At 48.1% G+C, this 16,054-nt stretch overlaps 1 protein-coding gene across 1 annotated transcript; it reads right to left on the reverse strand.

Annotated features, from left to right (window-relative positions):
- Positions 1-633: 633 nt before the first annotated feature.
- On the reverse strand, positions 634-3,453 carry LOC146716550 (OX-2 membrane glycoprotein-like; the record flags this gene model as incomplete). The annotated part of the gene is made up of 4 exons (XM_085441604.1): positions 634-2,280; positions 2,416-2,521; positions 2,671-2,973; positions 3,066-3,453. Coding segments are annotated over 4 exons (798 nt in total), but the record flags the coding sequence as incomplete, so codon positions are not given.
- Positions 3,454-16,054: the final 12,601 nt, after the last annotated feature.

Raw genomic sequence — 16,054 nt, forward strand, 5'->3', positions numbered from 1 at the left:
GTGAGGAGCAGAGAGCACTCGTGCTGCACATCCCACCTGTGTGCTGTGTTTACGTGAACCTGAGAGCACAGCTGTAGTGGTGACAGTGAATGTAGCGTTGGTGTTGGACACACTGACAGTGTTGTACTGTGAGAAGCTGAGGTCTTGTTGTGAGAGTGTTACAGTGGGAGCAGGTTGACCAGTGGCTGAACAGGAAACAACCCACTCTTCAGCAGAGTTTGACTCTCTGACATCAACAACAGGTTCATGCAGCTCTGTGAAGGATCAGGAGATATAAAATAAGGAGTATATTGTTAAAGATACATTGACTTCTAACACATGTAACGCATTAAGGTAAAATTTCTTACCATAAGGATGTGTTACACGATTTATAAACCCCAGTTTGTTAATTATTTGTTCATTATTCATAACTATATACTTAATTTTTTTTAAATTAAGTGTTTTTGGTCAAATGGAATTTCTTTTTGGGTAACTTTAGCCCCTTTTAGCCCTCTGCCAAAATGTTTGAACCTTTCTGTCTCTAACAGTAAAACATCGTTCCTTTATCTTCTGTGTCTGGTGTGTTGGTCAGGATTAGCTAGCTTGGCAAAAAGTTCACATTAAACAAAGTGTGTTACTATGAGGTGTGTGTTCGTACTATGAGTCACAGCTCGAGTTTTCTTGCGGGTGAAGGTTTTTCACCTCGCTGTCATTCTTGCATAAAAGTGTTTGACCCCTTCAGGAAAAAAACGAAATTTGGGATTATTTTTTGTTTTGTTCATTGTGTGTATTTGTTTCTACTTTTTACTTTTTCTTTTACTGTGTACAGCACTTTGGTCAACCTGTGTTGTTTTTAGACATGGTTATTGATTGATTGATATGTCTTTGATTAAAATACAGCCTACTCCACATCCTCCAAGTTACAGAGAAGAGGAACCATCTGGGGTGAACTTGTGCACTTGGTATTGGCTGTCATGGTCCCTGTGCCTCTCCGGCTCGCTCATGTTGGCCACAGGTTTGTTTTGTTTTCTCTCCTGCTTCCCTGGGTGGAGCTCATTGTGGGCTCTCACCCTTGGCCCACGTATCTGCGGTGATTTCTACACCTGTTGCTGATCAGGCGGCGTCCCCCTTGCCTATTTAACGCTGCCGCACGGAGTATTCGGCACTGGAACGTTGAACCTCCCATGTTCGTGCTCTCAGCTCTCCTAAGACAAACTCTCTCAGTGTTGTGTGGCGTATTGATCTAATTGGACTCTTTGTGTTTAGATCTCCCCGGAACTGGTGGCGGACCCTGACCTGTGATCCCTGTGTGTGTCAACATAAGTGGAAATTGGAGCGAGAGTGGCTGTGGAGAAGCGAGTGTGCGTAAGAAGAGGAGTGGCGGAGTTTGGGCCGAGTGGAGAGCGAGTGTGGATTCCTTCCCCTGGAGCCCTGAAGCCCTGCCCCATTCACTGTATATACACATCACTGTGGTTTCCCTTCTGTGTTAATAAATTGTCAACCCTTTGCTTGCCAGAACGCTGCCTGCGTCTGAATCCATCTGTTAGCCCTGACATTGGATACCTGGAAATCAGTGAAGGGACCATTAATGCTTAAACTTGTACACAGGTTTGAGAGCAACCACCCAAAAGCTTCTGCTAATAAACACTAGTCTGTGTTTGTGATGCAAATGTTTCTGGCTGTGTTCACAAACATTTAGTAAGGTGAGTGAGGAATATTAATACTTATTATTAGATCATTAGCAGACTGTAGAACTTGACTGCACGCCAAGGTGGCAGTTCAGCCATTTGATTCATGTTGCAGCAGCTCATGAGTGAATGAACATCGTGCAATAAAAGTACTTCTAGAAGTACATTTTTGCAAAAACGGACATTGTGGAGGAATGTAGGGAAGACACGAGGGAGCCCAATATTTTACTCAAACGTTAATCGCTGCATCACACAACTGAACATTCAAAGCGCCAAAACCTAACCCTCTCACTTCCCGTTACACTGGGTACGAGTGGAGCTACCTGGTGGTATGTACTTACATTTATTTAAATTTACTTGAGTAGGGTAGAGTCATGCTAATGACCTAATAATTTTATTCAGGTGTGTTGCAGCAGAGATACATTTAAAAGCTTCAGGACGCTGGCTCTCAAGGCCTGGAGTTTGACACCCCTGCTTTACACAAAGATGGGTTAAATCACAGTGCAAAGAATGAATGAATAAATGAAATATAAAAAATAAATAATTATTAAATAGTCTTACACATCAATGTCATTGGTTGACTTTTGAAGTATTTGAATCCTTATTGGGTTCCCTGAGTGACAGAAGGATTAAAACACTTTAAAATCAGTACTGAAAATATGTGCAGACATTACTGGATAGATTTAGGGTTAGAATCAATAAATCACTATCATGTTAATAAGATAAGACACATTACAAAACGACATACTAGAAAGTGAAAAGGTAACTTTTCTTCAAGCAGCATAGTGGAGCAACAGAAAAAGACAAACCCAACACCAGCACTGCTGCAGCTATTACAGTGATTGAGGGAAAATCTGTGAAAAAAACAGAAAAACGTGACGCTGACCAACAATAATACATCACTCATGAAGTACTGAAGTCATTGTCATTAGATCCCAGTCAAATTTACCCAAGTATCATCCGTCTCTAGTCTAGTCTGTGATATACAGAAAGAGTTTCTCACCACCAACAGATGTTTTTTGGACCTCAGGAATCGTCTCCATCACCTCTCTGTGAGGAGCAGAGAGCACTTGTGCTGCACATCCCACCTGTGTGCTGTGTTTACGTGAACCTGAGAGCACAGCTGTAGTGGTGACAGTGAATGTAGCGTTGGTGTTGGACACACTGACAGTGTTGTACTGTGAGAAGCTGAGGTCTTGTTGTGAGAGTGTTACAGTGGGAGCAGGTCGACCAGTGGCTGAACAGGAAACAACCCACTCTTCAGCAGAGTTTGACTCTCTGACATCAACAGCAGGTTCATGCAGCTCTGTGAAGGATCAGGAGATATTGCAAGGAATATGTTGTTGAAAGGAAATCAGTTTCTAGCACATTTAAACACATTAATGCAAAAGTTCTTACCATAGACTTGGAAGCAGGTTCTACCAGTGAAGGAGCCTTCAGGATAAGTGTTAAACAGACAGTGATAGCATCCTTCATCCTGCTCCGTCACATTCCTGATGACTATGGAGCAGTTCTGTAGTCCAGTGTATTTAAACTTGACTTTATCGTTAAAGCCATCATTCACTCTCTGACCATAGTACTTGCTGTAGGTGGCAACATTTGTCTCCACATCACGTGAGATTTTCTGCCATGTGACCTGAAGGACGTCTTTAGTGTCCAAGAGCTGACAGCTGAATTCAGCATCTTCTCCCACTGCTGCCAGCACAGTCTGCTGTGTTTGGACCACTGCTGTTAGAGCTGCATGGAGAATAACATGAGTTAGAGATGTGGAACTGAGAGGTATTGATGGGAAGGATTAAACAATCATTCGGGTCATGGAGTAGTCTGTGTTTTAGGCTCAAACAAATTGACATATGGGTACCACTTAAATGTGATGTAGACTATAAATATAAACCTGACACTCATTGTTTCATACTGTATGTTTCAGGGACATTTTCTTTCATCTATAAAAAAAAAGTAAGACAATTCAGTTAGCTACCAACTAAACAAAGAAAGTCAGATAGATGTACAGATCGTGTCTATATTGGTTCTGTTGGTCCATGACCAATTCTGGAGGTCTGTACTGCATTTGAACTTTTCCAACAATTTGGAGGTCCAACCATGATTTAAGCTGGACATCAATATGGCGTTCAACATTAGAACCTTGGACTTGATGTATATTTGTTGGACATCATGTAGATATCTATGACAAGTGCAGGGAATTTAAAGGTTTAATTGAGGTCATATTTTTTATTTACAAAATATCAATATTGGGGTTACAAAACAATCCCTTCAGTGGACCAAAAATGAATTATAAAACCCATCACTTCAACATAACCAATACCAGGACTGGTATTGACTGGTAACTCGTGCTACTGTAGAAATTCCCATTGATTTTCTACATTTTCCCAGAGGCCTCCCCTTCTGTGGATTACTAGTATGTCATTTATTAATTTGTGCCTCATTTATTTCAGATCAGTTATTTCACTGGGGAAGCCCTATATTGCCCACTTCCTAATTTCAGCACAGTTTGATCTTTCTCTTTAGCATGTATGTAACTTTGGCTTGTTGAGATTTTGGCATTACTTCTGTCATAAACATTCTCTCTCAGACATAACTGACTAAGATTTCTGTGGTTACCCAGAACATTTTAATAGACTTTTTGTAATCAATCAGGTCTTCAACCCCTTCTTTTTAAAATAGTGTATAAACCGTATGTATGTGTGAAAGACTGTTAATGTTTTGATAAATTGTTTATTTTAGAACAATTGGTGAGTGTGTTTAGCCACTTCACACTACTACACTTTGCTCTAAACTACATTCCTTCTCTGAACAGTATATATGTGAATGGACTGACGGATCTTTTCATTTCAAATGTTAAATAATTGTCAGTAAACTACTTATGACCTTAATGTCATAGAAAGACTGAAAGACATCCATTGAAAACAGGGTGCAGAAATTTAAGGTGCCAGGCCAATATCCACCACCCTGGAAGTCCTTAACTGAGGGGGACCACATTAGGCCACAGCTGGTGCAGCTCACCACTGGCAGTGCAAGGTTATAACGGCCTTTAGGAAGGATAAGGATAAATCCAGTCATGGCTCAACAAAGACATTCATTTGTTTCATGTTGTTTTCAAAGCGGTCTGGTAAATCCAAATGACCTTTGACAGGTGCCCACATATACTGCGGGCCGAGGGTAATTCAAAACAATGTAGCAATGTACAATTTGCAATAAAACACATATATTGTGTATGTAGTGTGTGACAAAAGAGCAGCTTACCATTTATGGTTACTGAAAGAAATCTCCGTCTGTGGATCGGGTTTCCTTCGAGGCGTGAGCACCTATCAGCAGAGATTGTCCATAACCTATAGAACTCAAAGAAATATTCTCAAGTAACAGTCAAATATGCCATTCAGCGTGTTAGTTACGACGTCGGGAGCAGCTGGGAGAACAAAACGACACAGAGACTGTACGGGTTGCTTTCCCAAAATCAACTCAAAGGTTTATTCATCAGACAACAGTATATATAGAGGAAAAAGGTTCGTCTGTCAACAGATTCTCAGTTCAAACCGGTACAGACCAAATAAGGGAACGTCTTCCTGCCTTGTGAGCAAAGAAGTATCCTTTGTATAGTTTATCAGTTCAGCTACAATTTATGATCATCCCAGCAAAATACACTCCTAGACACAGAATACAGAGTTCTTTCATTAGTGAATTCTGAAACGAACCACCTGGCCTTTAACAAGCTCCTTTCTAAGAGATAAGGAAGGGAGGATGGGAGTAAGGAAGTGATCTCTGTGGTGTTTTCAACCTTGAGGTACCAGCCTGTGATTCTTACACATTAATTCTTAGGTTACAGAGAAAGAGAAAAACAACTAGTAAATGGGCCTTATTGAGTAACAGTTTTCCTGTATAATATCACTATAAAACAATATCCTGTAAATGCTACCATGGTATCAAAATATCACAACAGTTACAAGAGCCACAATTGCACCGGGTGAAACCTCAACGTTACAGAGGTTTCACTCTGGGGCCTTGAAAGCTGGAGGTTGCACCCATACCCCCTCACCCTTGAAGAACGTTTATCATGGTTTAAGGATTTGTTTTTTATTCAGTGGTCAGACTGGAGAGCACTGCAGCGGGTGTTTAATGAGGTCGATAAGACTATCAAGAGAGACAAGGTCAACTCTTCTTATGAGAATATTAGGAAGCGTCTTGTATATGATCAGCTCGCACATGGCCCGAAGATTGGTTTACCTTCTGCCATGTTCAGGCCAAAAATCATCAAAAACCTTGAGGACAGAAAAAAAAACAAAAAAACAAAACAAAAGGTAGGTTGTCTCTGTGTGAGAGACGTTGGCATTAAACCCGATATTTTAAAAAAAATGCAATGCGTGGATTTCTTTTACAGACAACATCTGCCATATTGTGGACCGCTCAGAGTCTCCCCCTCCAGCACTGCTAATCCAGACCCCACCGACTCCGCCCCCCTCTCCAGGATGCTCACAGGACTCTGCAGGATCACACCCGTCTGAGGAAACAGAACTCAACATTAAACTCGCAACCTTCCACCTGCTGTCGATGGCACTGAATGAGTACGTGCAGGAGATATGTTATGGATGCCAATCCGGTCACCCCAGCCAGTTACAACACAGTTGCCTGTTTGAGCTGCCTGTGTTTTTCTTCGAGACCTGCTATGATGAGGTGATGGAAAAGCTCCGGACGCCCCGATTCATCCCGGCCATCCGTCTGTTTGTTTGCTCATACAGTGTCAGTGAGGCTGAAGCACAAATCATCAGCACTGCAGAGCGTCTTCTGTGTGAACTGAGATCAGTGCCGCACATTGTTTGCACCACTGATGAGAATGTCGGATACCTGCTAAATACCAATCATCACACCCGCGGAGTTAAATCAGCGCTGCTCCACATGATTGGAAACTACTGGTCTGGGAGACACAAGATTTAATGCACATCTGTTATAAAAACCTTACTGTGCACTACACAGAAAATGAAATAAAAACGTATGCTAACACTTTTTTCTGGTCATTTGTGTTTGTGTTTGGTCAGAGTGATTATGGAAAACACGCTGAGAAAAATATATCACAACCCTGCACACCCAGGGGGTTTAGGAAGTGTAAAGAAGCTCCGTATCGCTGTCAGTGAGGCAACAGGCTTAAAGCCGTCATTACCTGACGTGGAGCGTTTTTAAAAGGAGATGACACATATACTCTTCATAAACCTGCAAGGATAGAGGACACAGAAATGCAAGGATACAGAAATGCAAGGATACAGAAATAGAGTTTTGGTTAACGGGATTGACAAACAGTTTCAAGCTGATTTGGTTGACATGCGTGAATATTCTGCGGATGATGTTAGGTACTTATTGACATGCATAGATGTGTTTTCTAAGTATGCATGGGTTAGGTGCCTTGAAACCAAGACAGGACAGGCTGTTGCTGAGGCTTTTGGTGATATTCTGAGAGAGGGCCGTGTGCCTGAAAAACTCCAAACAGATTTAGGGAAGGAATTTTATAATAAACATTTAAAAAACTAATGGAGCAGCATAACATCACACATTTTTCAACCTTTAGTGAAATGAAATCATGTGTGGTAGAGCGTTTTAACCGCACCTTAAAGGGGAAAATGTGGAAATACTTAACATCAGTTAACTCGCCAAGATATATTAATGTGATCCAAGATCTTGTACAGTCCTATAACCTGTCTTATCACAGCTCTATCAAAATGACCCCCACCGAGGTGTGCAAAGATAATGAGAAAGCAGTCTTTAACACCCTGTACAAAATGAAACCCCAAAAACCGGTGACTTTTAAATTTAATGTGGGCGATACAGAGAGAATATCTAAACTACGAGGCATATTCTGAAAGGGTTACCATCAGACCTACACAGACGAGTACTTTACCATAAAGGAGCGTTTAGGAAGAGACCCTCCCGTATACAAACTAGAGGATCTCACAGGAGCTGCAGTGAAAGGTGTATTTTATGAACCTGAGATACAGCAGGTGACTATTGACAAAAACAAAAGGTTTCAAATAGAGAAAATACTTGGCAGAAAAAAAGAGGCACTTGGCACTTGAGTTTCCGAGCATTTTTATCCTGAGGTTATAACACCTATTGTTTTAAATGAACTGTATGAGGTCGGTGTTATAGAATTTCAATACCCAAGACTATGGTTGTCTTTTCCACAATCAGATTCGCGAGTGGAAATTTATGATCCAGTCAAAGATGGAGCATTGTCCATAACCGTGATTGAGCTGTCTGTGGGGCATTATGCATCTGTGGCGCAGATAATAAAACATTAAAACATAACACCGACATTAAAACACAATACAGTGAAGTTAGTAACTATGTTAGTGTTATGGGCCCTAGGGGCACAGTTCTCACATTTAGAGGGAGACTGGCAGAAATCTTAGGATTCAAATCAGAAGACCCGTTTGTACTTCTTTATAAAAACACATACGCACCACATCCTGCAGACGTATACGGCGGAAAATAGAACATTTTTATTTATGCAGATATCGTTGATTACCAGCTTGTGGGTGACGCCCATGCGCGGCTATTAAGAGCAATAAATATAACAGACGATGACCGTCGGGGAGCCATTCTTCAGTTTGACAGCCCACACTACACACCGGTCTCGAAATCCTTAATCGATGACATAGAAATTGATTTGATAGACGATCAAAATCAACACATACCCTTTTTATACAGGAAGGTGTTTGTCAAGTTCAACTTCCGACCCATAAGACACCATTTTTAAAAAATAAGGATGTCTGTCTACAACACAGATGAAGCAAAATCTGTAAGATATTATTTAAATCAGGCTGGTGGCGAATTGAATGGTTATATTGGGACCAGCACGCAATGTGGCGCAGGTCTGGGAGGTTTGTTCAGCAGCCTGTTTAGAATTGCTGTACCGTTGTTTAAAAAAGGAGTCAGCATAGTCAAACCCCACCTAAAAACAGCAGCATCAGGCATAGTGTCTGATGTGATATCCAACATAACCAAGCCAACATCTACTAAGCAGGATGGCAACAGCTTGTATGTGTATACACCCAAACCTTCTAAGACCCCTCCCACTGCACGCATGCGTGATACGCCGCCGCCTAAAAAGCGTAAAACGACAAAACCTGCCAGGAAAGCCACCAAACGGAGACAACCACGCGGAGTGAAAAGACCCAGAACCAGTCGTTCAAAAACTACAGCATGTGACATCTTCTAAATGGCTCTGTTACACAACCAATCAGAGAATGTCTAAAAACAGAGCTCGATCTTTTTACTGTCCCATACACACAAACGTCCATAGAGAAAACGACCTTTATTGAAATTCCACCAGTTTCTGCAATCACAGACGGAGGTCCAATCGAGTTTAAATCTCATCGTCCGGAGAGGATTACCTGGATCTAAACGATTCCTATATCTACACACGAGTAAGAATCACAGATGCTGACGGCACAAACTTAGGCAGGGATGATTATGTAACGGAGCGGAAAGGCTGATTTTATTTCCACAGTGTTTTGTGTTTTTTTTTTTTTTAAAGGAAGGAAACCTTCCTCAAAACGGGCAGAGCAGTGGAGCCGCCAAGGGAAAGCACACAATTTAAACTGTAAGATTAAAAATAAAATTTATTATATTTAAATAGTTAAAAATGTAAAATGAATTAAAACAACCTTGGCCAAGGGGTAACACAGTAAAAATCAATAAAGCATAACATTAAAAGTCCTGTGGCCTGCACCACGACCTAAAAGTCCCAGGGAGCTAAGAAATCCAGCAGGTGGTATAACCAAAGGAACCAGCGGAGTCCTCGCCTCCCTCTCGCACTCACGCCCCGATATGCCCGGGTGGGCAGAGCTCTCAACTCCGCCCGCCGCTTCTTTAAAACTGGAAATCGGCACAGCCGTCTTGTGGCTTCCGCTGGTGCTCTCTGCGCGCTGGTGCCTCTGCGCGCTGGTGCCTGCATTAGCCAACTCTAGCCGCCTTAGAAGAAGGGAAAACCTGGCGGCGTCTCGCCGCCCTATCGATGTTTCTGTTCCGGTTGCCACCGCTTTCCTGTGGCACACCAACCGGCACCAGCCCGTCTGGGCTTGTGGCACCGCCACCGCCTGATACCGTTCACTCTCTCAGTCCTCACTCCACCATCAATCTCCTCTCTCTCGTCTCCCATCACTCTTATTGGCCCCCGGGACCTCACAGGTGTGTCGGGTTCATAATCAAGGAGGGGCGGAGACTTTCCAGGACAAGTCACCGATGAATACCATAAAACATGCAATAAAACCAAGAATAGAACACTATACAATATTAAAATATTAAAGAAAGTAAAAACAAAACCAAACATGCACAATAAAAATATCTTAGGTAACTTGTCCCTCTCCACCCCGTGACACAAACGTGGGACTTGTTAATTATCCAGGTTGCACCTTATTTAGTCAGGTAGATGTAAATTTGGGGGATCGCTTGATTAGCCAATCATCCAACACGTATCCATACAGAGGCATAATAGAATGTCTTATCAATTATAATAAGCAGACTTTAGACACACAGTTCAGCAGCGCTTTATTCTGTACAGACACAGCCTCGCACATGAATGATACATGTATAGAAGGGGAGAGCCAGGGTCTGGTGACCAGAGGTACTTATACAGCGAATAGCAGTATTGTTGAATTGATTGCTCCATGTGGCGGAGGCGTGGCCTCGGGCGCAGCTGCAGGGGAGGAGTGGAGCGGAAGGCTCATCAGGGCGGCGCTGCGAGGCCGGTAAGAACAGCTGATGTTGTTTATGGACTGATGATGGTCTCCCTCCGCTGTGTTTATAGTGAGACGAGGAGGAGCGGCCAGGAGAGAGATCAGCTGGGCTCGTGAGCTGTCAGACTGTGTGACTGAGTCAGCTGTCAAAACAACAAACACTTGAATAAATGTGGAAGTTGGCTGTACCTACCTGTGTGTGCGTGTGTCTGTGCCTGGTGTATTCCACAAGTGGTGCCGAAACCCAGGAAAGTGCCGGTGGGGAAATGTCCGACCCACAGGCCGCGCCACCCGCCCAGCCTCTGCAATTCTTGGCGCAGATGCTGGCGGAGATGGCGACGATGAGCCGGGATCAGGCGGCCGACCAGCGTGCCCACCTGGCCGCGCTGCGGGAGCAGACGGACCGGCAGACGCAAGTTCTGGAGCGGCTGGTCGGGGCCGCTGCCACGCCGAAGCCCTCGCCACTGTCGGTGGCGGTGCCCCGGATGGGGGACGGGGACGACCCACAGGTTTTTTTGGAGACCTTCCGTGCCACGGCGGAGGCTTGCCAATGGCCGCGGGAGGAGTGGGCTCCGCGGCTGCTCCCCCTGCTGTCCGGGGAGGCACAAACAGCGGCCCTGAGTCTGCCTCCGGCGTCGAGGAGCAGCTTCGCGGACGTGAGCCGGGCGGTGGTGGACAGGCTAGGGCTCACCGCCGAAGACCACCGCTGGCGGTTCCGGGCCTGTCGGCTGGCTACAACGGACCGACCATTCGCCTGGGCCCGGCAGCTGCGCGACGCGGCGGTACGCTGGCTGCAACCGGGAACATCGGAGGGGGAGACGAAGCTGGTGGACAAGGTGGTGCTGGAGCAGTTCACGGAGGGATTGCCAGCGGAGACGGCGAGATGGGTCCGGTGCCACCGGCCCGCAAGCTTGGAGGTAGCGGTGACGCTGGCGGAGGACCACCTTGCCGCTGGAGCAGGGGAACCCGGGGACGCCGGACGGAGGCCGAACAAACAGGCCCCGGTGCCGGCCCCGAGGCGCCGTGTGCCGGCACCAGGGCAGGCAGAGCGGCTGCCGGCGCTGAGCCCCACTAACCCTTTCGCGGCGTTGGTGCCGTCCAGGGCAGCCGAGCCAAGTGGAGCCGCCCCCGAGCCACGGAGAGCAGCACAGACGCCGGGGCCGGAGTGTTGGAAGTGCGGGCAGCCGGGGCACCTGAGGAGGGATTGTCCGCTTATGGAAGTGGGGCAGGTGTTTCGTGTTGCTGGCGCCCCAGCACCCTCCCCCGGTCCAGGAGGGACATACAGTATTCCGGTAAGGACTCGAGGGGGTATACGCCAGGCGTTGGTGGACACGAGCTGCACGCAGACCCTCGTACACCAAAGCTTGGTTCGCCCCGGGGCATTGCTGGAGACAGAATGGGTGGAGGTGAGGTGTGTGCATGGTGACGTTCACAGGTATCCCATAGTGTCGCTGTTATTAAAGTATAAGGGCAAAACGCATAGAGTAACGGCGGCGGGTAGCCCGCGCCTGTCGCACCCCCTGATTCTGGGTACCAATTGGCCGGGGTTTCATCAGCTACTGGGACAGTACGCGGGGGTGCGATCACGACCGGAAGCGGGGTGTAGCGTGTGCGCGGCGTTCAGCGGTGACGCGGGGTCGTCCGACACTGACTCCGGGGGGGAGGAGCCGGCGGGTCCCTCACGGGACGTCCCGCCGGCCCCGGAAGTGTCCCCCATGGGTGATTTCCCACTGGAGCAGTCTCGTGACGGCACCCTACGCTCAGCCTTTGACCAAGTGATGGCTATTGATGGTCACGTGGTGCGCCCTGAGGCCGCGCAGACCTACCCGCGTTTCGTCTTATTAAACGACCGATTATATCGAGTGAGTCGTGACACTCAGACAGAGGAAACACACACCCAGTTGTTGGTGCCGCAGGGCCGCCGGGAAACGCTTTTCCAGGCGGCCCACTATAACCCCATGGCAGGGCATATGGGCTATGAGAAAACTCTGGAGCGAATAACGGCCCGATTTTATTGGCCGGGCATCCGAGCGGATGTGCGCCGCTGGTGCGCGTCCTGCCTGGACTGCCAACTTGTTAACCAGCCGGCCATACCGAAGGCGCCGCTGCGCCCTCTCCCCCTCATTGAGGTCCCGTTTGAGCGCATCGGCATGGACCTCATCGGGCCGTTTCACCGGAGTGCACGCGGCTACCGCTTTGTGTTAGTCTTGGTGGATTACGCAACGCGGTACCCGGAAGCAGTTCCGCTGCGCACCATCTCTGCAAAGAGTGTGGCGCAGGCACTGTTTCAGGTCATCTCCCGAGTCGGAATCCCGAAAGAGATACTGACTGACCAGGGCACGTCGTTTATGTCTCGTACACTGCGGGAACTGTACGAATTACTGGGCATTAAATCTATTCGGACCAGCGTCTACCACCCTCAGACTGACGGGCTGGTGGAGCGGCTGAATAAGACTTTAAAGTCCATGATTCGGAAGTTCATTAACGAGGATGAACGCAATTGGGATCACTGGCTAGACCCTCTGTTATTCGCAGTGCGGGAGGTGCCCCAGGCCTCCACGGGATTTTCTCCCTTTGAACTGCTGTTCGGCAGGAGGCCACGTGGGGTGCTCGACCTGATTAAAGAAAGCTGGGAGGACGGTCCGAGCCCCGCCAAAAATGAGATTCAGTACGTGTTGGACCTGAGAGCAAAACTCCACACTTTGGGGAGGTTGTCACGGGAGAATTTGCTCCAGGCTCAGCAGCGTCAGCAACGCCTGTATGACAGAGGGGCTAGGCTCAGGCAATTTTCACCGGGAGATAAAGTGCTTGTGTTACTCCCTACTTCCAGCTCGAAGTTGCTCGCCAAGTGGCAAGGACCCTTTGTGGTCACACGGCGAGTCGGGGACGTGGACTATGAGGTCGCTCGGTCGGACAGGGGAGGAGCCACGCAGATTTATCACCTCAATCTCCTCAAACTGTGGCGAGAGGTTGAAACCGCTTCTCTGGTGAGCTTGGTGAAGGAGAGAGATGAGTTGGGGCCTGAGGTGCCAAATTCTATCATTCCCGCCTCCCTCCCTTGTGATGACCATCTCACACAGGCCCAGAGGGCGGATGTTGTCGCGTTGCAACAGCGTTTTGCGGACGTGTTCTCCCCCCTGCCCGGCCGGACGTCCCTCATCGAGCACCATTTCATGACGCAGCCTGGCGTGACGGTGCGTTCACGGCCCTACAGGCTCCCGGAGCACAAGCGAAAAATCGTGCAGAGGGAATTGGCGGAAATGCTGAGGATGGGAGTAATAGAAGAGTCGCACAGCGCCTGGTGTAGCCCCATCGTTCTGGTGGCGAAGAAGGATGGGTCTATACGGTTCTGTGTCGACTATCGCAGGGTGAACGAAGTGTCACGCTTTGATGCCTACCCCATGCCTCGGGTCGACGAGCTCCTGGACCGGTTAGGCACGGCCCGCTTTTTCACGACACTGGACTTAACCAAGGGCTATTGGCAGATTCCCTTGTCTGCCGAGGCCAGGGAGAAAACGGCCTTCTCCACTCCGTACGGTTTGTACCAGTTCGTGACACTTCCGTTTGGCCTGTTCGGGGCCCCGGCCACTTTCCAGCGTCTCATGGACCGGGTACTGCGTCCGCACGCAGCGTATGCTGCCGCCTACCTGGATGACGTGATCATCCACAGCGACACCTGGGCGGAGCATGTGCTGCGGGTGGCCGCGGTCCTGGAGTCCCTGAGGGGGGCGGGGCTCACGGCCAATCCGAAGAAGTGCGCGGTTGGACGGAGGGAGGTGCAGTATCTGGGGTACCACCTGGGGGGCGGGCAGGTGCGTCCACAGGTGGAGAAGACGGCGGCTATCGCATCCTGCCCGCGCCCCAGGACGAAAAAGGAGGTGAGACGGTTCTTGGGGTTGGCGGGTTACTATCGTCGCTTTGTGCCGGGGTTTGCGCAGCTAACCAGCCCCCTGACCGATCTCACTCGAAAGGGTGCCCCGGATCTGGTCCAGTGGACGGGGCCGTGCCAGGCGACGTTTGTGCAGGTGAAAAAGGCTCTCTGTGGGGAGCCGCTGCTTCACACTCCTAACTTTTCCCTCCCTTTTGTTCTGCAGACTGACGCCTCGGACAGAGGGCTGGGAGCCGTTTTGTCCCAGCAGGTAAGGGGGGCCGACCGCCCTGTCCTATACATCAGCCGGAAGCTAGCAGAGCGCGAGCGCCGGTACAGCACCGTAGAGAAGGAGTGCCTGGCCATCCGGTGGGCGGTCGGCTCCCTGCGCTATTACCTCCTGGGACGCTCATTCACCCTCTGTTCGGACCACGCCCCGCTGCAGTGGCTCCACCGCATGAAGGATGCCAACGCCCGGATCACCCGGTGGTATCTGGCGTTGCAGCCCTTTAAGTTCAAGGTGATCCATAGGCCGGGGGCGCAGATGGCAGTGGCCGATTTCCTCTCTCGCTCGCGGGGGGGGGAGTTGGCTCGGCCGGACGGCTCCCCGGCCTCGAACGGGCGGTGGGGGTGTGTGGCGGAGGCGTGGCCCCGGGCGCAGCTGCAGGGGAGGAGTGGAGCGGAAGGCTCATCAGGGCGGCGCTGCGAGGCCGGTAAGAACAGCTGATGTTGTTTATGGACTGATGATGGTCTCCCTCCGCTGTGTTTATAGTGAGACGAGGAGGAGCGGCCAGGAGAGAGATCAGCTGGGCTCGTGAGCTGTCAGACTGTGTGACTGAGTCAGCTGTCAAAACAACAAACACTTGAATAAATGTGGAAGTTGGCTGTACCTACCTGTGTGTGCGTGTGTCTGTGCCTGGTGTATTCCACACTCCAGTACACGCAGACCTGTTTTTTCAAGAAAAATTATTACTTAATGGAATCGATCTGTCGCTGAAATTTGTGCGCTCTAAAGACGAATTTGCTCTCATGACTGGAGCTAACACCGCGTATAAAGTTAAAATCGTCTCTGCCAGCTTATTTGTGAAAAGAATCAGTGTCTCACCAAGTGTCAGGCTGGCACACGGCAAGGCGCTGCATCATGCAAATGCAAAATGTGCTGTAGGCAGAGTTTCTTTAAAGACCTTCTCCACACCTGCTGGGGCAAGAATATCAACTAATTTATTTATGGGCAGGTTGCCTAAATTTGACATCATCGCCTTCGTGGATAACGAAGCTTATCCTGGTTCTTTTACACGTAATCCATTTAATTTTAAAACTGTGATATAGAACTCATGTGTTTATACGCTGATGGACAGTCGTATCTGGCCAAACAATTCCTGTTTCAATCTGGAAGCTGATGAAGGACATTCAGGGAACGTATCATTAGTTCAAACAGGGAGCGTGAGGCTGGAAACCCGTTTCAGAAATCCGCTACCCCGAACAATGAACCTGGTGTGTTACTCTGTATTTGATTCAGTCATCCAAATATCTAATATGAGACAAGTGCTGCTGGACGACTACTAAACATTCAAAATGAATACAATAGAACTAACCAGCATTGTTAAAAGGATTAGTAACAGGGCTCATCTTCTAGGCGTCTTAGCGTGTGACCAGCTGCCAACAAAGCCCATCAGATATCCATGCATGGGCATTGTGAATACAGATCCATCAGACTTACCTGGGAAGCACTGGTTGGCGTTCAATATCACAAAAGACAAGCAAGGGTACTTTTTTGA

This window comes from Copadichromis virginalis, linkage group LG3 (genome assembly GCF_057382275.1).
Source record: "Copadichromis virginalis isolate Kocher_CV1m ecotype Utaka linkage group LG3, C_Virginalis_male_GT1.1, whole genome shotgun sequence".
In the NCBI taxonomy this organism is placed as follows: domain Eukaryota; kingdom Metazoa; phylum Chordata; class Actinopteri; order Cichliformes; family Cichlidae; genus Copadichromis; species Copadichromis virginalis.